This window comes from Alnus glutinosa, chromosome 5 (assembly GCF_958979055.1).
Source record: "Alnus glutinosa chromosome 5, dhAlnGlut1.1, whole genome shotgun sequence".
NCBI classification, from domain to species: Eukaryota; Viridiplantae; Streptophyta; class Magnoliopsida; order Fagales; family Betulaceae; genus Alnus; species Alnus glutinosa.
In genome coordinates, this window is record NC_084890.1 from 16,105,884 (window position 1) to 16,129,868 (window position 23,985).

Below are 23,985 nucleotides of genomic sequence, written 5' to 3' on the forward strand. Positions count from 1 at the left end.
CCTAATATGTTTCCACACACCCACTCCAAAAGAACCTGACACCTCTTTCGAACACCAACCACCCTTGAGGCTCTCAAATTTCGCGTCAATCACCAATCGCCATAAAGCCTCTCTCTCCCTACCATATCTCCACAACCATTTGCCCAGAAGTGCTCGATTAAACTAGATGAAATTGTGAACTCCCAACCCACCTGAGTGCAATGGAGTACAAATCCTATTCCATTTCACTAAATGAAATTTGGCCTCATCCCCAATGCCACCCCAAAGAAAAGCCTTTTGAATATTATCAAGATGATTAGCCACCCTCACTGGAATAGGAAACAACGACAAGAGATAAGTAGGGAGGTTGGAAAGCGTACTTTTAAGAAGAGTCAGCCGCCCACCCTTTGACAAATACATACGCTTCCATCCAGCCAACCTCCTTTCCATTTTCTCAATAACACCTTCCAAATGGACACAGACTTGTAAGAAACACCCAATGGCAAAACCAAGTATGTCATAGGCAAAGAAGCGACCCAACATCCAAGTAAGTGAGCCAATCCTTCGACATCCTCTACCGCACTAATAGGAACAATTTTTGATTTTCCTAAGTTAATCCTTAAACCCGAAGCTGCCTCAAAACAGAGGAAGATACACCTTAGATAGTGAATTTATTCTTCTTGCGCCCCACAAAGAATCAATGTGTCATCAGCAAACATTAAATGGCTTACAACTAAGGCCTCAGACTCCCTGGAGCCCACTGAAAACCCAGTCAAGTTGCCTTGATCCAATGCGGCACTCAACATCCGGCTCAAAGCTTTCATAACCACCACAAACAAAAAAGGAGAAAGAGGATTTCCTTGTCGCAAACTCTGAGAGCTGTTAAAGAAACCCGACGGGGTTCCATTCACAAGAACAGAAAATCTCATCGTAGAAATACAAAACCAAATCCAAGCCCTCCATTTTTCCCCAAAACCACAACGGTGCAACAAATATATCAAGAAATCCCAATTCATATGATCATAAGCTTTCTACAGATCCAACTTACACAGCAGCCCAGGGTCCCCTGATCGAATTTGACTATTCACATATTCATTGGCAATAAGCAATGAATCCAAGATTTGTCGACCACCTATAAACGCATTTTGAGTGTTGGAGATAATCTTGTCGAAAACTGATTTAAACTTGTTCGCGAGGACCTTGGAAATAATCTTGTAAATCCCCCCTACCAAACTAATAGGGCGAAAATCTCTCACGTCCATGGAACCAGTCTTCTTTGGAATCAGAGAGACGAAAGTAGAATTAAAACTCTTCTCAAACTTGCCTCGAGTGTGAAATTCTGCAAAAACATCCATAATGTCAGTTTTTAAAATATCCCAACACTTAAAATACAACATGTTACCTATCAAAAAAAAAAAAATATCCCAACACTTTTGAAAGAAAGCCATAGTGAAGCCATCAGGACCGGGCGCCTTATCTCCATTCAAATCCTTGATCACATCCCACACCTCCTCCTCAAACGCTCTCCTCCACATCAATGGATAAGAAAGATAGGTCCTCCACCCTAGGCTGCCAAGAACAATTCTCAAAATACAGATTGTTGTAATATTGGACTATATGCTCCTTCATCTCCACATAATTCCTAGAAATTGCACCATTTATAGTCAAAGAGTCCACTTGATTGAATTTACGATGCGAGTTGGCCACCCTGTGAAAAAACTGTGTTCTTTTCCCCTTCCTCAACCACAAAGCTCTAGATTTCTGTCTCTAACTCATTTCCTCAAACAGGAGAGTCTTCTCCAGTTCTTTCGACATATCAATGTTTCGAACCTTTTCGTCCTCCTCTAGGCAACGACATTCTTCAACTAAATCCAGCTCTCGAATACCTTCCAATAATTATTTCTTCTTCTTCCCTATATCACCAAACACTTCTTCATTCCATTTCTTCAAATATGTCTTCAAAGCCTTCAATTTATTAGCCAAAATGAAACTTGGCAAACCCGAAAACTCATAAGACAACCATCACTTTTTAACCTGCTCAACAAAACCCTCATATTTCAGCCACATGTTCTCAAATTTAAAATACCTGTTTCCCTCTTTTGGAGCCCCACAATCCAACAACAAAGGAAAGTGATCGGAAAGAAGTCTTGGCAATCTCTTCTGTGTCGCTTCAGGAAAGCTTTTCTCCCACTTTGGAGAAACTAAGAACCTATCGATTCTAGACCATATTTGATCTTCCTAATTATTTGACCAAGTAAACTGACCATCTTCAAGTGGTAGATCCACCAAATTTTGCATGAAGATGAAGTCTGAAAACTCTTCCATAGCTACGGAGAAGTCAGCACCACTAGACCTTTTACTAGGAAAACGAACCACATTAAAATCTCCCCCAATACACCAAGGCATCTCCCACCAACTCATCAATCCCACTAACTCAACCCACAAATCCCTTCTATCCCTGTCATCATTCGGGCCATAAACCCCCCCAAACGCTCATACTACATTATCATCAGTGTTGCGCAAAGAACAAGCAACGGTATATCTACCAACACAATCCTCCACTTTCTCCACCACCCTTCTATCCCACATTAACAAAACCCCACCCGACGCTCCATTCGCTCCCATATAACTCCAATCTACATGACGACAACCCTATAAACTCCGTACCACCTCGCTTGAAATAACTGACATCTGAGTTTCCACCTAGCAGACAATATCTGCTTTCCACTCCTTTAGAAGTCCTCTAATCTCCAATCTTTTTTCAATCGCATTAAGCCCTCTAACGTTCCACATTAATAGTTTAGGCTTCATAAGAGCGAGATGGGCCCCTTCCCCTATGTCGTTCACTAACAGATTGTACCCCTTTCTTCTCGTAGTTAATGGACCAAGCTAGCCTATTTAACTCCCGCTGCCCTTTCACCCTTTGAGAAGACGGAAACTTTGTCTTGGAACCTTCCAAAGAACGGTCTCTGGCAGCTTCAATCTCCTCAAATATTGCAACCAATTTATCCTCAAAACCTTCACAAGATAATCCTATAATTTGATAAAAATTCTTGACTCTTTCCACCACCCATCTAGGAGACACCCTCTGCCCATCTATTCCTTCCACTGCCAGTGGTGTTAATACCATCGGTTCACAACTCTCCACTTGTTTTTCCACTGGAAAAGCTTCTATTGCATAGCCACCCACTTCATCCTCTTTTGACCGACATACCACCAGCTCAAGATTGCATTCTTCTTGCCTCTGATCCACTAGCTCTGTAAACACAAGGCACAACGACAAGCAGGAGGTATGAGGAGCCATCAAAAGACCTCCACCAGCTTCCGATAAAATCAGTGAAGAACACTTTCCAACACCAGAACTGAACTCCACTAACTCAGTGCTCTCTCCAACTTCAGCTGAGCCAAACCCAGACTGGCGACAACAATTTGAGACAAACCCACGTGAAATAACCGGCAATACCTCCGTCTGTCTCAAAGTAGACATCGTGGCCTTCGGTACTTCTCTCCCTCCGCCCTACTCAACCTCAGACACCGGAATCATAGGACGGCTCCGACTAGCACCCGCATCAGACGTAGTTTGCCGCTGCTTTACTCTCCAGACCGCCATAGATTGTGGGTATGCTACGTTGCAACGTTGATAGACCCGGCCCAAAACACCTGGTTTGTCCGTAGAAGTCGATTCGCCAGAACCCAAACTTATATTCTCTGCACGCACAATGGAAGTAGAAGTTTCGACGTCCAACAAGGAAGGGCGAATTGAGAAAGGGCTGGAACCAGAACCAGCCTTGGCCTTGACAAAAAGCTTGGGTCTCTTGCAGGGGCTAGACAAAGGAGCTTTACCTTTTGAATCTTTTGGGACTTGGGCTGTCTCTGAAAGATCTTGGGCTAACAAGGGTCCCGAGTGCTTTTTGGAAATGGGCTTGGGAACTGTGGAGCCTAGCGAATCAGGTTGGGTCTTGGGTAAGGAGCTAGAACTGGGAGGCTTAGGTCCGTTACCCAGCAGCCCATCTTCCAGCAGGTACAAATCCAATAGACAATGCCCAATTTCCGCATGCAGTCTCTCCAACGTCTTCCTGAAGCTGCGAAGATCGCTTTCACCGAAATGTGACTTGCGTGTTGCAGAGGTTAACGTAGGGAAGCTAGAACCAGTCGTCCTACCCCTAAGACTGGAACCGGACACTCTTCCCGGCGAAAGCAAAGAGAGACGCCGAAGCTGTCTTCGGCAGAAAAGCCTTCGCCGGAAAATCCTTCACCAAAGAAGCAGACTTTGCCGTAACAGGCTTCGCTATTGCTTTTGCCCGAACACAAAGGCACTTTGCCGGAGACTTCGCCTGGCTGTCTTTGACTGCAGCAGAAGATGTCAACGTAACCCTGGCAACCATAGGATCAGCGAGCCTTCTTGGGACCTTAGCAAGAGGGCGGTTGGAAGGACTGAAGTGTTCTACCTTCAGCGAAGAGGACCTCAAAACCTCAGTAAAACTCCTCCTCAACTTGGGTTTAGGCTTGGAATGTGTATTATCTGTCAAACGAGGTTGCTTCGAATAGCTTGAAGGTCCAGCGAGAAGACAGTTGAAAGCTAAACGAAGCTCCACCCCAAAGCGCTCCCAACCTTCACCAATTCTCCCTTTCGGCACCAAGATAGAACTACTTCTTCTCCTACCCTCATATTCTTCTATGATAAGAAAAAACCCGTGCCTATTTGAGCATTGTTGCGCAAGAATCCGAGGGAAACCGGAAATGGATTGGTTCCAGAATAGTCTACGGTCTTGAACTATTACCAAATCCTGGAAAAACTTGAGCAACCATGCAGCCTCGTCTTTGTCTAAAAGAATGGAACTCGTCACTCCTTGATGTTTCTCATAAATTCTGATCCTTGTGAAGCCACCGACCACTGACAAAGCGAATTCCTTAGCTTCGACCGACCACCAGCACAAAGATCTCGCCATTGAAAGACAAATCTAAGGATTCTAAACTGACAATGAAACCTTTATTTCGACCTCATTTTTCTCTCTGAGAACTTAACTGATCCTGAGAATTAATACATACGAGCTTAGACTTCTAATATAGTTAGGTTCTAAATATTGTTTAGAAATTATACTTCTACCACTCTCTCTCTCTCTCTCTCTCTCTCTCTCTCTCTCTCTTTAGGTGTACTTTTACACCCAGATGGGTGAGTTGAAAGGGTAGAAGTATCTATTAATGGATTGAATGCTAGCTCTCAGCATCTTGGCCCAATATAATGGGGGATTGATCTACCAGGTGATACTTCTGTAACATGTACTTGGCACTCAACCTGAGAGTACCCCTGTTTATGTACAACAGGAAGACTCTAGGGACATGGCTGTACTGTACCCTTATCTTCAAATGAGGGGAAAGGAGACAAAACAAAGAAAAAGAAAAGAAAAGAAAAAAGGATTCTTTCTCTTCATTTTGGGAGGGTTGTTGGGTGGTCACCGGTGGAAGATTAGGCCATTGGTGAAGGAACAATCGCATAAGTGGTGCTGCAATTCTTAAAACTAGTGACTTTACCAAACAGAAAAATGACTCTGTTTAATATCATTACACATCATCACAGTTATTTTTTCTTTGGCAACTACCCCTTTCCCACTCTCCAACCCTTTCCAAATCAGTACCCACACCCAATTTTTTTGGTACTTGAACACTTTGGTTGAGTCCCCTCGTCTGAAGACTTATAGGTCAATGTGACATCTATAGATGCATCCATAACTGACACCTGTACATGACTTCATCTATCCTAAACATGGTGAGATAAAAACTGATACCATACAGAGTAAAAAATTATATGTTTATAAGCGCCATACTCTGTAAGAGAAATAATTGTTGTACAACTCTTGTTCAACTTTGCCTACGTAGTAGTTTATTTTTATTTTTATTTTTTCATTTTTTTCAAAAAAATGACCTAGCATTTTCCCCCACAGTTGTTCCATCGTTTTTTGAAAAAAAGTAAAAAAATAAAAAAATTGCCACGTAGGCAAAGTTGGACAAGAGTTGTGTCAAGAGTTGTATAACAATTATTATATATTTATTTTCATTTTTTCTCAACAATTGGTTCTCAAGGATGGAAATGTAAGGTTGACAGGTTAGTTTGGAGTCTCTCTAAGAATGGGCATTTTGAAGTGAAGTCATTCTATAAAGCCTTAGCTAATCAAGAGGTTTCCTCATTTCCTTGGAAGAGTATTTGGTGTGTTAAGGCTCCGTCGCGGGTGTCGTTTTTTGTGTGGACAGCAGCCTTAAGAAAGATCTTGACGCATGACAATCTGCGTAGGCGTAATATAGTGGTGGTTGAGTGGTGTTGTATGTGCAAGAAGAGTGGAGAATTCATTGACCACCTCTTACTTCATTGTGATGTTGTACGGGATATATGGAGCTTTTTTTATATTTTGTTTGGGGTGGAGTGGGTTTTGCCGCGACGGATGCTGGATTTGTTGAGTAGTTGGGGCAATTCGTTGGGTCGTGGTCAAGTTAAGCAAATTTGGAAGCAGATTCCTTTGTGTCATGTGGGGTCTTTGGCGTGAGAGGAATGCTCGGCACTTTGAAGATGTAAAAATGTCGGTGCCGGGAGTTGCGCCGAAACGTGCTTAATACTTTATTTGTATGGGTCTCGGCTCATCATAGCCCGAATCGTGTTACGTTTGCAAAATTTTTAATTCTTGCTCTTCTATTTCTTCTTTTTAAGGGCACTTTTGTATACTTCCTGTATATTAGGGTCGCGCCCTTTTGTGCTTTTTAATAATATGACATTATTTATCAAAAAAAAAAAATTAAGGTTTTTAGTAAATGTTATTGCACAATGGTGCCCTTTTTCATTATTTCCCACTACCTTGAAGCTCACTAAACTGCATAAACCTGCAGCTTGTTTAACTCTTCGAAAGATATTGTTGGTTGTCACTTTTGGGATCCACTTTAGTCCAGGCCCAATATTTGAATTTAGAAGTCCCATGCTACATAAAGAAAAGGTTTCTCGCCAAAAACCCATCTGCTGCAAGCCTCTATGCAAGCACAGACGCTGAAACTTCATCACCTGCTCTCCGAGCTATTCCAAGCTGAATGACCATGGTCTTCTGGCTGAATCCACCTTCCATCCCCATATACCTCGCAAAACACCATTCTGCATCAGATGGAATAATCACTGGCTGCTGCACAAGAGACAACTATCACTGTCCGGTCTTACTCATTACCATGTTTGCTCTTGTTCATGAGAGACCCACCAAACATACAGGAGCATTTACAAGGGGCAGAAAAAAAACACTCCATGTCAATGGAATGTAACGTACTGTTCTCCATAAGTCAGCTGTGCTTAGTTGTTGGTCTGTACTCTATACTTGGACCCAAGCCACAATCCTGGGGATGCCACAGGGTATGGTATGGCAGGAATGGGGTCACATGGGGAATCATTCAGGCCCCAGCAAGAAGGGGTGTGGGTATTTGGGACCCCGCACCCTGCCTCTGTAGACATCTGTCCTTCCCCTTGATTTCCGAACTTAACCCCATTGATGAAGTCTCCCAGCCAACCTAATTTTCAGCTTGATGATACTTGAGGAGAAGTTTTTAAGAAATATTTTGCCTTCAGCCTGCACCCAAAAAATGGATTGTACTACTTTGGCTCGACACCTTTCCTAATTTTCAGCTTGATGATACTTTAGGAGAAGTTTTTAAGAAATATTTTGCCTTCAGCCTGCACCCAAAAAATGGATTGTACTACTTTGGCTCAACACCTTTCCTAATGCTCATTCCTAAGGGAAGTGTCTCCTAAAAAGGAATGGGTACTAGGATGAGTTAATTCCTTGAGCCACTCAAGGCTGCAAGCTACAGAGGGCCCTTGAGGTGACCCTTCCTTGAACTCTGAACCTAGGGGAACTTACTCCATGGTGCTGGATCTCTCAGTATAATATTCTAAGAGGAGTCGAGGACAAATAAGTTCTGTAAGGCCTTATTCCTGAAAATCACCCACAAGAACTTGGTCTAGAAGTGCATTGAGCCCTTTTCTGAGATATTGAAAACAAATAGAAAGCTAGAGAAAACCAAAGTGAAAAGCTAGAGGGAAAACTGGGAAATGCTCTTGATCATGTCCATGTTCCCTCCCAACACTAAAAAGCATTCTCAATTCTGGTTAAATTTTATATGATCTCTGTGTAATAACCTCTGTGAGATTCGAGGGAGGGAGGGAGGAATCTTGCTGGCCCTCTGGAGCCAGAGGTTTCCTACCTAGTTCTGAATCAAGAAGCAAGGAGTCAATTTTAAGCTGTAGCAGTTTTTGGCAGTAACCTTTTGGTTCTGTTGTTTAACCTTCTTCCATTGCTTTGGACAGTCATTCTCTACCACATGCGAGTTTTTGGCATAAGCTTTTGGTTCTGTTGTTTAACCTTCTTCCATTGCTTTGGACAGTCATTCTCTACTGCATGCAACAGACCAAAATCCACCTTAACAGAGAGATAGTTCAAGGATAAATGTTTTATTATTCCAACAGGATTTAGGGATCACATATAAATACGAAATAATGGAAAAGTCTTGTATATACTATGATCTGTTGACAAGAGATGCAATTTCCTCTTTCAACATGTAAACAGGGTGTTGGACATGGAGACTCTCCAAAATCCATAGAAAAGAACAATTATGTGTCAATTTGGAAACTCACTATATTATGGATGTACACAGAAGTAGCATAGCGAGTGAAGGGATGTCAAGTATTGGTCTTTTTTTGTAAGAGAAGGGTATTCTGCCCTTGTACTTCTGCACAATGTTTTAAGTTTAAATAGAGCTGTACTTAAGAAATTGTTTGAATAAACAGTGTTAGGGTATAAATGGGTTTGTTGTCAACATGTGGTTAACTTACCAGCTGTCATTAGGTTGAACATCCCACAGTTAGTAGATACTAGAGATAATTCAAACTCAGGATTTGTTTAAAAGTTTTTTTATGCTTATACCAAACTTTGAAAGATATCCTTCCAGAGGAGAAACCCCTGGTGAAAATTGAAATAATCAACATGTTTCATTGAGATTTGAAGGAATCAAGGTGTTCCAAATTTGCTTGTTTGTTGAAATTGTTTCATTACTCTTTAATGCAGATAGTTGAAGAAGCTGGTGGTGCAGTTACTCGCATGGACGGTGGAAAGTTTTGTGTGTTTGATAGATCTATTTTAGTATCCAATGGTGTTCTGCATGAAAAGGTTAATTATCACTGGTTGCTTTTCCACAATTATTTAGTTAATATTATTATCAATAAGTTTTCTCACTGTCGACACCCAATAAATCTTACATTGGTGATGTAGAAAACTGGATGTCCCGTGTACTTTTCCAATTTTTATTAATAAAATTTCTATTACTTGCTAAAAAAAATTAGGATGACTAATGTTTCCTTTCCCAACCTCTCAAAGGAAAAGGAAAGAGAAAAAGAAAAAGAAACCTTTCTTATTTTCATTTTATTTGTTGTTAAAAAGGCACAAGTTGAATATCTTCGGTTAGGGTTGGAGAAAAAGAGAAGAAGAGAGAGAGATTGTGAGAAATAATCGCCATGTGCGTAGGATATATTTTCCTTAGCACACCTTCACTTATTTATATTATCAAGATACATCGATAGAATTTCACAATTGCCCTTATTGGAATGTTCCAAAAGAGAACCTACAGTAAAGATAAAAAATTAAAACACTAACAACAATGACCGATAACCCAAGAACTCTAACACTCCCTTTCAAGTTGGACCATAGAGATCAAACATGCCCAGCTTGGAACAAAGACTGCTGAAGGAAGAAGGAGCCAATGGTTTGGTAAGAATATCACCTAATTGATTCCCAGACTTGACATAAGGAGTAAAAATATGCTTTTGCATTAAGAGATCCTGAATAAAATGGCGATCAACTTTAATGTGTTTAGTACACTCGTGAAACACTAGATTACTAGCAATAAGCGGTTTGATTATCACAATTCATCTGCATAGGAGAAGGCACGCCAACACCTACATCATGAAGTAGAGTGTGAACCCATAACATCTCACATGCAGTATGGGTAATGGCACAATACTTAGCTTCCACACTGGAATGAGCCACCACATTATGTTTCTTACTGCGCCAAGTAACCAAATTACCACCAATAAACATACAATAACCAGATTTAGATCGTCTATCAATATGGTTGCTTGCCAAATTAGCATCAGAAAACCCAGTAACAGTCATGAGAGATGACTGCCTATACCACAACCCCCTACCTGGTGCTCTTTTTAGGTACTGAAGAATCCAAGATACAACCTCCCAATGAGGCTTATGAGGAGCATGCACGAATTGATTAACAACACCAACAACATAAGTGATGTCTTGGAAGGTGACATGAAGATAAATTTGTTAAAATGTAGAGGAAGAAGAATAATTCTTATTACATAATAACCTCATGCGATTACATTGTTTAAATAGAGAAACCCTATGAACTAATATGGAAAGAAAATAGACAATACAATCAGAATAAAATCAGAGAATAAAACGCAACCAAGGAAGACCCAATATGGAAAGGTCCGTTATTTTCAACACTCCCCCTCAAGCTGAGGCATAGAAGTCTCGCATGCCCAGCTTGGATAAGGTTGAATGAAGAGTACCACTAGAAACACCCTTTGACAACATATCCACCAATTGTTCTCCAATCTTCACATATGGCGTGCAGATGATACCTTCTCTGAGTTTTTCTTTAATGAAGTGTCGATCAATCTCAACATGTTTAGTTCGGTCATGTTGGACTGGATTATGAGCAATACTGATGGTTGCCTTGTTGTCACAATACAGTCGCATTGAGTCCTTGGAGTCAAACCCAAGCTCTGTCAAGAGTATTTTCAACCATAATGTTTCACACACTCCTTGAGCCATAGCTCTAAATTTCGCCTCTACACTAGATCTGGCAACCACAGATTGTTTCTTGCTCTGCCACGTAACCAAATTACCTTCCACAAATTTGCAATAACCTGATGTAGACCTTCGATCTATAATCGAGCCAGCCCAATCTGCATCTGTATAGGCTTCTATTTTAAAATGATCATGTTGAGAGAACAACAGTCCCTTACCTGGTGAGGATTTTAAGTAGCGAAGAATGCGATAAATAGCTTCCATGTGAGGCTCTCTCGGAGAATGCATGAATTGATTCACCACACTAACAGCATATGCAATGTCTGGACGGGTATGTGATAGATAAATCAATCGCCCAACCACTTGCTGATATCTGCCCTTATCCACCAAGGGGCTTTCGCCACATTCTCCCAGTTTAACATTTATCTCTACTGGATTGTCAGTAGCTTTACACCCAAGGATTTCTGTTTCCTTAAGAAGATCGAGTATGTATTTTCGTTGGGAGATAAATATACCATGCTTTGACCTTGCTACCTCAATGCCCAGAAAGTACTTCAGAGTCCCCAAGTCTTTTATTTCAAACTCATTTGCAAGGCGATGTTTTAAGTTCTGCATCTCCCCATCATCATTGCTTGTCAAGACAATATTATCAACATACACAATTAAAGCTGTTACCTTTCCTTGAGAAGAATGCTTGATGAAAAGTGTATGATCAGCCTGACTCTACTTGTAACCAAATCTTTGCATAGCCCGGGAAAACCGCTTAAACCATGCTCTTGGAGATTGTTTCAGGCCATACAAAGCCTTCTTTAGTTTGCACACTTTTCCTGTGAAGGACAAATCTTCCAATCCAGGGGGAATTTACATGTAAACTTCTTCTTCTAGGTCTCCATGAAGAAATGCATTTTTCACATCAAATTGATGTAGAGGCCAATCCAAGTTTGCAGCTATAGACAATAGAACCCTAATTGAGTTCATCTTTGCTACAGGTGCAAATGTTTCCTCATAATCAATTCCATAGGTTTGAGTAAAGCCTTTTGCAACAAGTATGGCTTTGTATCGTTCCACAGAACTATCGGCCGTATGCTTGATAGTGAGCACCCACTTGCAGCCAACAACCTTCTTTCCATTAGGTAATTTGACCAAATCCCAAGTCTTGTTCTTGTGAAGAGCTTCCATCTCTTCATGCATCGTTATCCTCCATTTTGGATCACTAAGTTCCTCCTGTAGATTTCTAGGAACAAACTCAAAAGACAATTTGGGTACAAAGGAATGATATGGTGAAGAGAGATGATGTTGATAAGAAACAAAATCATAAACTGGATGGTGTGTACATGACCTAACTCCTTTGCGTTGTGCAATGGGCAGACTTGTATCATTGACAACAGGTATTACAGAATTCATATCAAAAGTAGACGGAGTAGTACTTGAAGGAGTAGTACCTGAGCCCGAATCAGATATTTGGCATGTAGCATCAGGAATGGTCTTAGCTTTCTGGTGTCTGGAGTAAACTCTCAACTCTTCCACAGGTGATGCAGATGGCTAATCACTAGGTTCAGTTGGAGACTCATTAGTAACCTGTTGTTGCTTCAGCTCTGGCATAGGAGTAAGTACAGGTAACAGAGTCAAAAAATCCTCTTCAATCTGACTCTCCCCCTGAAGAGGAGTAGGGGTGGACGAGAAGTAGGATTGTTGTTCAAAGAAAGTGACATCCATAGAGACAGTATTTTCTGGATGGAGGATGATAACATTTGTACTCCTTTTGAGTGGGAGAGTAGCCAACAAAGACGCATTTGAGGGATCAGGGGTCTAACTTATTCGTAGTAGGACCATGAATATGGACAAAGCAAACACAACAAAAAACTTTTGGAGAAACACCTTTTGCAGTAGAGAGAGGTGGGGACAACACATCGATGGGTGTTTTGAAATCTAGTATTTGAGAAGGCATCCTATTGATGAGATATGTAGTAGTAAGGCATCCCCCCAATAAGATTTGGGAACATGCGTGTCAAGCATAAGGGAACGAGTTGCCTCTAACAGGTGCCAATTTTTTCGTTCAACCACACCATTTTGCTGCGGAGTATCAACACGTGGTTTGGTGGATAATGCCTTGTTCGTGAAAATAGGCCTCGAGATTACCAGACATATATTCGCCTCCATTGTCAGAGCGAACAATTTTAATTGTGGCATTGAACTGACTCTGAACCATCTTATAAAACATCTAAAACACAGAAAACACATCACTTTTGTCCTTTAACAAGTAGACCCATGTGGTCTGGGAAAAATCATCAATAAAAGACACAAACCACCGATAACTAGATAAAAAATCTACTCGTGAAGGACCCCACACATCAGTATGAATAAGAACTAAAGGCACATCACTTTTATTGATACTAGGAGAAAAAGACACATGATGGTGTTTGGAAAGTTCACAAGTTTCACATTGAAACTTGGAAACATTATTATGCAAAAATAATGCAGGAAACGTGTTGCAGAATTAAAAACGAAGGATGCCCTAAACGTTGATGCCAAAACCAGATTCTAGCTGTCAAGTCATCCGCCCGAATTGCATGATAAGCTTGTATGAGCCGACCATGTGTTTTGGGTTGAGAGTCCAAATAGTACAGGCCATCCTTCAAGGTACCACTGCCAATCATCTTCCCTTTGGCTAGGTCCTGAAAGAAGCAATAGTAAGAGTACAAGATTACACAACAATTTAGCTCAATGGTAATACATGCAATGGATAAAAGATTAGCAGTAAGGTTAGGGACATGAAGAACAGAGGCCAAGGTCATAGAAGGGGTCATAGAAATAGATCCTTTACTCGATATTGGCGACAGAGAACCATTAGCTATTCTAACTTTGTCTCTGCCTAAACAAGGATTATATGACGAAAATAAAGAAGACATACCAGTCATATGATCAGAGGCACCAGAGTCAATGACCCACAGATCATCAAGCAGAGTAGCAGACACATTCAGAGCAGTGGCCAAATTACCTGTAAGAGCGGAGGATGATGCTGCAGTAGCACGTGTGTCCAATTGAGAAATAAGTCGATGGAGTGCTTCTACCTTGTCTTTACTCAGTCCCCCTATATCTGTAGTAGAGGAAGAAGTATCAAGTGTGGAAGTATGATGGGCTCGAGGTTTGAATCCTCCACCTGTGCGACCCCCACGACCTCGGGTAGAACGGCCCTGAAGCTTCCAACAAGTCTCCCGAGTATGTCGTGACCTATTACAGTGGTCACAGAATAATTTGTCTCTGTCATCTGAGGTCGCATCTGCTGTTCTGTCCCTATCTCAAAATCTGGAACTGTTGCTTGAAGTGCGTTGAGATGCACCCACAAGAGCGGATTTGGACTGTGAACTGGAATGAAGCATAGTGTTACGACAACTCTCCTCATTTTGAATGTAAGAAAACACCTCTTGTAGTGATGGAAGAGGCTCCTTCCCAAAAATCTGAACCCACACAGGATCATACTCTGAATTCAATCCACCCAAGAACTCATAAATGCGTTCTTCTTCAATCATCTTCTTAATTTGAGCGGCATCAATAGCACACATAGGCTGCAAATTCTGATAATGATCTAACTCCCGCCACAAACTACGGAGTTTATGAAAATAAGTGGCTACTAGAGAATCACCTTGCGTGAGGCCATGGATCCGACGCTTCAAGTCATACTTCAGTGCAGCATTTCCTACTTTGGAATATGTCTGAGCAGCAGCATCCCAAACTTCTTTGGCCGTATGGAGGAATAAATACCCATGACTGATTTCTGGTTGCATTGAATGCAATAACCATGACATAACTGTGGAATTTTCTACTTCCCACTTATCGTAAGCGGGATCATTGGGCTGTGGTTCTTGAATTCTGCCATTCAAGTATCCCATCTTCCCTCTACTCTTATTAGATACAAGAGCTGATTGTGACCAAGCAAGATAATTGAGCCCATCCAAATTGACAGTTATGATTTGAAGAGTTGGATTTTTACCGAGGGAGGTCACCACCTGACTTTCTACCCCTTTTGGTCTGATTTGTCTCCGACTTTTTTGAATCAGACATCCTACCAACTATAGTGCTCCAACACAACTGGTGGACTCAAAAAAAATTACAAGGAAAAGAGAACTAGAAATTGAGCCATAAAAATAGATTAATCATTCTGCAATCAGATTTTTTATTTTATTTTTTTTCCTAAACTACAAGTCGTTTAGCAGGGTGAACGACCAACCTGGAACCCCTTCTGAACGACATGTCGTTTTGTTATGAACGACATGTCGTTTTGTTATAAACGACGTGTCGTTTATTCAAGCTGAGAAAGAACCATCTCGCTGTCGCCAGAGCTCCACGTGCCGTTGCTCACATCCGCCGGTAGGCCTCAAAAACTCCAGGGTGAACCAGAACTCGCCGAACAGAACAAGGAAGGCCACCTTGTTTATAATTGATCCATCAAACACACTGAGTAGTATTCGGGATGAATCGGTGTTCACCAAAAACGCCGCTATTCGTCGGAGGAACGGCCCAGAGAACGCCTTTAATACCTTTTGTGGGTTGTGCGACCTAGATTATGGTGCGCCACATTTAGTTGCACAAGCCCAAAGGGTAGGTACTGCAAAACAGTGGTCCGGCAGAGAATGATTAAGCAGTGGAGAACCCAAGCACCTAGAAACGAACGAAACCCTAGGTTGGCTTTGATACCATGTTGAAATGTAGAGGAAGAAGAATAATTCTTATTACATAATAACCTCATGCTATTACATCGTTTAAATAGAGAAACCCTACGAACTAATATGGAAAGAAAATAGACAATACAATCAGAATAAAATCAGAGAATAAAATGCAACCAAGGAGGACCCAATATAGAAAGGTCCGTTATTTTCAACAAAATCAACTTACCAACCAACCTTTGATGATGCTTGTTGGGACATGGGCCACTAGCCTATCCTTTGCCCATATCCATGCAAAAGCCACTTTCTAGGCCCCTGGGCCCACTTAAGATATCAAGGCCCGCTAGACACCTATATCTATAAGCAACATGACTCGCCCCTTACCACGTTCGGTGTTCGCCAGAATAGAGACAGGGCTAGATATCATCTCATTCGTCCATGGTGATCGCTAGAGCCAAACCCTGTTAGTTGCCATTCGAGGTGTAAAACCCCAGGTTGTCTCTTCATCGTTTTCAAGCCCTTCGGTGGTGGGAAAAGTAGACGTCACATCAGATTGAGCCACATGGAGTTCACCCACTACCTTGCATGAGAAGCTTATGAGGAAAACCCCCACGGTGACACGTCATTGTCTTTTCCACATCTAGGGACACCTCACATATCTAGTATAGGGATCTATAGCATCAAGAGCCAACTCATACATGCCGTTCAGAATAGAAGGAAAACGAAGACACAAGTTTGGGGACTTTTGGACTCTTTGATCTCAAGTGCTTTTACGATCACCTTATAGAAAAACCACTCACTGACTTAGGCATCAAAGCTATCCCCTGCTGGCACATTCCGACAAGCTCTTGCGTCTAATTGTTTGATTGTTTCACAGGGATAAAGACTTCACCAATTAGGAAACTGTTCCAACAATGCCCAATTTCCTCAAAATCAGCTCCACTTGTAGCATCTAACTTAACAGAGGAGTCCATTGGAGTATCAATTGGGCGAGCACTTGGCGTTGGGATATTGCACAGACAAAATGGACATCTCATTTTAGAAGGTTTAACTGATGCAGATTAGGCAGGTTCTCCCTCAAATAGACGGTCTATTACCCGATATTGTACATTTTTAGGCGATAATTTGGTGACTTGGAAGAGTAAGAAACAGATAGTGGTAGCGCGATCTAATGCTGAAGCAAAGTACAAAGCAATGGCTAAGTTGACGTGGTTACAACATTTTCTTTAGGAAATTGGGTTCTTAGCTCCTACTCTTTTCCCATTGTTTTGTGATATCCAAACTACTTTACATATTGCATCGAAGCTAGTTTTTCATGAAAGGATCAAGCATATTTAGGTTGATTATCATTTTATCTGAGACAAGATGCTCAATGGAAATATATCTACGCCATTCGTGAAGTCTAGAGACTAGTTAGTTGACATGTTTACAAAATCTTGGTGTCGTAACGGGTTTGAATTTATTTGTTCCAAGCTGGGTTTATATGATATTTATGCTCTTGTTTGAGGGGGAGTGGTAGAAAAGTTGTTAGGGTTTGGTAGTGTACATGGGTATTTTGGAATAATTAAACGTTTGAGGTAGGTACGGAACACATAACGAGCCTCCTCTCTCTCAAAAGTTTTTTATGCAAACTCTACAACAAAAGCGAAAGGAAAGAAGGTATCAAAATATTTCATTAGTGTCTGCCTAGGTTTTCTTAAATTGCTTAGTGTTTTACTTCTTCTTAAATGCAGCTTTTGGAGAGAATTAGACCTGCAACAGGGAAATTGAAGAGCAAAGGAATTGATTTCTCATTGTGGTATAAGCCTGAAAATTACCGCACAGATCTTTGAGACGTCCAGATTTCTGTTCTGTTACCAGCTCTACTAGAAAGATATCTGCAGCACAGGTGCTGTCTGTGGTACCTGATTTGTTGTTAATTATTTTATAATGTCCCAATTTAGTCAATATATACTAAGCTTTATAGCTCACCGATCATTGAGACATAGGAGACATAGGATATTGTCATGTATATGTACATTGAAACCATCGATTATTGAGGCAAAAGTTTCCTGTTATGTCATGATAATGTGATCAATCTATGAAATTTGATTGAATAAAGGACACAATACCATTACAAAGTTTAATAATTATAGGCTGACTCTCCTGCTAGAGATTAACATCTCTCTCTCTCTCTCTCACACACACACACACACACACACACACATATACGTGCCGTAAGGGATTTTTCCTCTCTTAATCAAATTTAAGTAACTTTCTATTGTAATCGATATTTAGAGAAATGGAAAGTTCCTTATGGTTTAAAAGGATTAGTGTTTTTGAATGTCACTATTACTCCATTTTTCCATTATTTGTTCAGCCTTGTAGAATGAACATGATATGTTCTTTTCTTGTTACTGTACTTTCTCGTTCATGAAGTATTTGATAGCGATCGCCTTTCAGTGTTTGGTTCCTCAAATCCTTTGAGATCTTGCAATTTGTGTTTCAGTTTGTTTATCACTGCTATCTATTTAAATATAAAATCTTGCCTACATCAAGTGATTTTCAGATTAAAGGGAGGAGCTTAACAAATTACCTGTAGTCAAATGTGTAACTGAAATTGTTCAAAAAAATGTCATGGATCATTTGTCCAAGAACCATTACGGATCAATAGCTGAATGTTTGAACAGTTTTGTCAAATTGAAACGGCTTTTACTACCCTTCAGGTGGTGGTTTTTCTGAATCATTCTCTTCATGTTCACTCTTTTCCTTTGATAGAGATTTTGGTCCTTTAACAAGTGTACGTGTAATTTTGATAGACAGTGCTTGATTGTGGACATCTCAACACGCAGTCAGTCCTTCCATCCAATAATTTTCTAAAAAAACATATATAGAATCAGTACAGCAGGATGCTAAGTTTGAGTATTATTTGATTATAGGGAATGATGAAGCATTTGTTCCACTGCTTTTTTTTATTTATTTATTTATTTCGATTTAATTTTTCACATTCATAGCCAGATAAAAACATCTCCCAACACTGTAGAACCTAGTACTTGGGGCGAATTGCAATGCCTTTGACGACAAGGCCTCTCTTCCAATGCCCGCCATGTTCGTAAATTGAAAATTTCATCTCTTCGGACTTTTCTGGTGATGCTACAAACTCGCCTACTGGGATCTCTATCCATTCCCCTCTCGGCTTTTTCATAAGATTTTCTTTTCCTTCTTGTTTGTTTCCATCTGGAAGAATAAGTCTGACATTCACTGGAGCTTCCCATCCAGTAGCTGCTTCTTTCATCATTATCACAAATGCCACTTCATATCTAGTTCCTGGTGATAGCTTCCTTGTCTCCAATTCTCCACGCACTTCTAGCCAGCAAACTTCTAAGAGTTCAGCGACATCGACGACTTTATCACTGCAGCATCAGAGATTGGTTTCTGGAGGTTAAACAGCATCAAATCAAGTTGTTTTCTGCATTTAGCATGGAGACTGGGTTAGTATATATATAGCGCTACTAGGTACCTTGTTTCTTCTATCTTCGACCAGCGCCAATAACGATTGTCTTCACCCCAAGTGATTGACAGATTTTTTGAATGCAAGAAGAAGCAGTTGCTGTTGGGGTTCTGATCAACCCCATACTTCTGTAATAGTAATGACAAGGAAGATGATGGACCCAAAAACAAAGAAAAGAAAGAAGAAAAGAAAAAGAAAAACCAAGAAGTTGATGAATTGAAAGATGAAAACCTAATTAATAATGCATAGTACTTTTAGAAGAAAAGACAAGTTTGCGTGCGCACCAGAGAATTATTATTGGATCTCTCTTCGTTCATTATTGCTCCGTGGTTGTTACATCGGAGTTTCACATGTGCTGCTACTATTGCTATTTCCACTACCTCCGGTTTCTGATCATGTTCTTAATTGGCATACAATGATGCTTTTATAGCAATTACATAAATCCAATTACATATCCATGAATTAGTAGTTTTCATTTTTCAATGGATATCATCAATCAAGATCAACACAATTATGCTGAAATGTGAAAAAGAAAAAGAAAAAAAGCATACATCCATCACATCTTTATTCCTTTAACATAGAACAAAGTGTTGTCCAATGGAGGTCATGAGCATCTTAGATAAGATACTTGATCTTAGGTTTCATTGAACACCATTTCCAATGTGGAACACCGAACTAGCATCTCTCCATAATTATATGCTTTACATATTTCTTTATGGACTGAGTTTTCTTCTAAATTGAGTGGAATGAGGTTATTCCAATTCCGTCTATAAAATTATCACGTATCTCTTAAGCATGCGAAGAAACACATGTTTTTTTTTATTAGTATTAAAAGAATGGAGGAAATTTCATTAAAAAATGTGCTGCTTACATGACACAAAACACTTTTATAGACGGGATTGGAGGAACTTTCTCCAACTCAATTTGAAAAAAAAAATCAGGACTTTTTTTTTTTTCTTTCTTAAATATATTATATTTATCTTCATTTTTGTTTTCTTTGGGTATGTCATTGGCAAAGTTCGCCACTATGGTAATGATAAGTAATTATTTAAATAGACATTCAAAAATATTTGTATTTTATTTTATTTATTTATTTTTTATCAGGGTATCTTGGTTCACCTATAGTCGAACAGTACCTCGGGCTAGCCGAATTGTCAGTTTACAGTATTTTTTGAATTGGTTGCTTGATTAAAGTTTAAGATATTGATGTATTACTTGTACAAATCCCACAACAAAGCTTTCTGATATGATTAAAGAAGTTAACAAGTTAGCAACTAAATGAGATCATTATGCATTATGTCCATTCGGCCAATTCATAGCAGCTCATTGTGAGGGTATTTGGATAGGAGAGAGGTATCCATTAGGTTGGTCTACATAAGATATGAGTTGCATGCATTCCTTACACGATGAAACATCGTATTTCTACAAAACGTAGAAACATCAAATGTAACACCCAGAAAAATTAAAACATAAAATAAAATATAAAGTATTGAAACAAATATATATGGACGCCGAGTAGATCTATGGATGGGATTGTAAGTTAGGACCTAGATATTGAGATGAAAAAAGACTCAGGAGAAGAGAAATAGGGGAAGAAGAAACCTTAGCTGCCCCTAAAATAAATCAGTATTTTCTAGAAATGGCAAAGAATAATTTAAAAAGAGGTTTTAGAGATGAAAGCAATCGATTTTGAGCTCGAAAATGTGGTCACCAAGCATAGCTAGGTGACAACGGTGTGCGCGTCGAAGAGAACTTTTCAAAAGTGAAAAATGTATAAATTTTCCTCATGATGCTCCTTCCTAAAACAACATTCGCAGCAATTTTTTTTTTATTTTCTTTTGACATCACAAACATACCTCAAAATATTACACTAGAGCTTCTATTGAAAACATGACCTTATTAAACCTAACTTTTACTGTCATTACAAACTAGCAGCTATTGTCTATTACAGAACATAAATGCCAAACGGCATAAAAAAATAAAAATAAAAATAAAAATCAAAAGTAGAGGCCTCCTACACGCCTCAAGGGCAAATGTTCAAACACGTGCACGGATCCTCAGCAACAGTCTTCAAGACAACTTTTGTAAAATTACGACAACTTTAAACGTGGATCTGCGAGTCCATGTCTTAGAAAGTTTAAGCATCCTGACCATTTTATAATTTATGAACTCTTTGAAAATACCTCTAACTAGGGTTTATATTAACAGCTAGGGTTAAATAGGGTATTGGTACCTGTGGTTTAAAGTCTTTATGTTTTGCTTCCTGTGCTTCAATTCGTATCGCAAATGGTACCTGGGTTTTGGAAAAAAAACGGAGATGGTATCTCCTTCCAAAAACTAACGGCTTGCCACATTAGCGCCACTTAACACCCCTAAGACCGCGACACCTGTGCCGTTCACCACGCCATATATCCTACGTGTAAAATTAATTCCATATAATTGAAAAAAAAAAATCACATAACTTAACCAGCGTATTTCTAATTCCATTTCCCCCAAAATGTAGAACCAACCCTAACCAGCTCCGGTCAATTGTTCCTCCCTAACCCCAACTCAAAATCTTGAGTAGATTAGGCTAATTTTAGCTTCCTGTTGAAAATATGCTCATGTTCTTCCACCGACATTCCCCCAAAATGCCAAAAATTGTCGAAACCTAACCAGCTCCAATACGACTGTTTCTTCCCAAACCAAATGCAGAATTTGCAGCAGATCAGGCCATTTTAGCTTCTCGTGGACGATACCAGTTGTTCCTCTATACAAACTCCCGGACGAGATGGCATCAAGTCGACTACGAGATTCCAAGGGGAAGGAAGTTTCCCTTGGTTTAGAGAAGGTTGGTTCTTAACCCATGCTGTTTAAATTTGTTTCGTTTGGGTTTAGATTAATATATATATTTTAAAAAAATTTGTTTCGTTTAGATTAATTTTTTGTTTGTTCTTTGAATCAAACGAAGTCATCATCTGGATCTTCGTCGGTGGGCCGTGTTGAGATGTCCTATGTATGTTTTCGTGATTTACTCACACTATTGAAGACCTCTTGGACTAAGGAAAACCCTGGAAGAAGATTTTGGGATTGTGCTACCTACGAGTCAAGAGTGAGCAGTTTTGGGTGAGTTCTTATTGACTGACTTGTTATACTCCAACATACAGACAAAAGTTGCATGCCGATTTTTCAGATGGCTGGACAAACCAACTTGTGCAACGGGTGTGAGGGTCTTAGCTGAGATTACGAAGAAGGTTAATGACCTGGAGGAAGAAAATGACAGATGCATGGCAAGGATTAAAGAGTTGGAGAGTGAAAATGACAGTTGCATGGAAAGGGATAAGCAATTGCAGAAGGGGGATGATAAACACATTGAAATCATCAAGCGTCTAGAGAAGGAAAATGACATCTATAGGGCAAGAGAGAAATTTTTTATGTATGCTTTGTTGTTGTCATGGTTTACCATACTGTTGGTTGCTTGTGTTGCACTTATTAAATGACTTGTAGTTTGACATATGTATATGTATGTGAATTATGTAACTTTGGTGGCACTGTGGTTTTATTGAATTCATGTTTTGTCCCTTGTGGTTCAGTTAAGTATCACAAATGATACCTTAGTTTTGTATTTTGTATCTCCAATGGTACCTTTGTGTGTCATTGAGAACCTAAAATAATCTGTTTAACAATTGTTAACAATTGATAACCCAAAACGAGTCAAGAAATGACCAAATGTTTGTCTCAAACACTAATTTTTTCCCTTCATATATACCCCCTGTGGTTTTATTAAGTTACTGTTTTGGCCCATGTGGTTCAAATAAGTATCACAAATGGTAGCTTCGTTTTATATTTGTACCACAAATGATACCTTAGTTTTGTATTTTGTATCTCCAATGATACTTTAGCGTGTCATTGACAACCCAAAGTAATCTGTTTAAAAATTATTAACAATTGATAACTCAAAATAAGTCAAGAAATGACTAAATGTTTATATCTTAAACACTAATTTTTTCCCTTCAAAAATACTGTTGTGAGTTTTAAAAGTACTCGCAAGTACACGAATCGTTTGCAATAAAGGATTTTGCAAGTGCGAGGTTGAATTCACAAAGAAATGGTCAAAAAATTAGATTTCTTGTTTAACTAATCTCATTTTAACCTCCTTCCAAAGTATTGGGGTTTAAACATGCAAAATAACAACTAAGTTAAAGATGATGATAAACTAACTATAAAAAGAACTAAGGTTCAAGAATCCACCAAACCAAATCCAACAACACACACTCTTGTTTTCTATTTAAACATTCAAAGAACACTTAAGCTTTGTATTGTCATTCAAGTACTTAAGCACATGTGTTAGAACTATTTAATAAATCCAACTTAGATCACAAAGAGTACCAATTTGAAATCAAATAATCCATTGTACCTATTCAAGGAACAAATCACAATGGATACCCTCTTTCAAATCGACAACTCTATATACCCCTTGGTTGCAACACATTAAAAGCCCATGCCTCACAGGTAGAGAATGTATGAGTAAGGAAGGATAAGATCATTCACCCCTTGAGGGGGAGTGGACTCACCTAGCAGGTGAGTCCACTCCCCCTCAAGGGGTGAATGGTCTCATACTTCTTGACCCATATCTACTTAACCCGTGGAGATGGTTTGCGAATCATGTCCATGTTGGCCATACTCCGTAGCATACCTTGTATTAGGCTCAGCAATCCTTCATAGCAATGGCTGCCATTGGGCTTCTGCGGCTTTCTCTGGTAGTGCCTTGATTTGTTCTTCTTTGGTTTGCCACTCTGATTGGCAGGAATAAACTTCTGCTGATGTCGTGGAGCCTGAAGAGCCATAGTAGGTATAGTGTCTGATGTAGCTCTTATTGACAGCTCATTCTGAACCTTCGACTTTTGAGCCTGGAGCTGTGGACATTTAGGTCGGATGTGACCGGTGATGCCGCAGTGATGACTAGTGGGCAAGCTTCTTTTGTTTGAATGCTTCTTGACATTCTTTGCAGAATTATGGTTAGCAT

The 23,985-nt window shown here is 39.8% G+C and overlaps 2 protein-coding genes across 2 annotated transcripts in view; one reads left to right on the plus strand and one right to left on the minus strand.

Moving 5' to 3' along the window:
- The window catches only part of LOC133868174 (phosphatase IMPL1, chloroplastic), a 48,108-nt gene extending 30,489 nt beyond the window's left edge, over positions 1–17,619 (plus strand). The window contains exons 9-10 of the mRNA XM_062304996.1: positions 9,069–9,170; positions 17,224–17,619. Coding sequence (XP_062160980.1) covers positions 9,069–9,170; positions 17,224–17,322 — 201 coding nt within the window. The 3' untranslated portion in view covers positions 17,323–17,619. The remainder of the gene's footprint in view (positions 1–9,068; positions 9,171–17,223) is intronic.
- A 791-nt stretch (positions 17,620–18,410) lies between these two features.
- On the minus strand, positions 18,411–19,366 carry LOC133869826 (lectin-like). Its single transcript, XM_062306904.1, has 3 exons — positions 19,265–19,366; positions 18,990–19,108; positions 18,411–18,882 (listed from the first exon to the last, which is right to left on the minus strand). Exons 1-3 carry the CDS (start codon positions 19,295–19,297, stop codon positions 18,516–18,518), a joined length of 519 nt encoding a protein of 172 aa, XP_062162888.1. The 5' UTR covers positions 19,298–19,366; the 3' UTR covers positions 18,411–18,515.
- Positions 19,367–23,985: the final 4,619 nt, after the last annotated feature.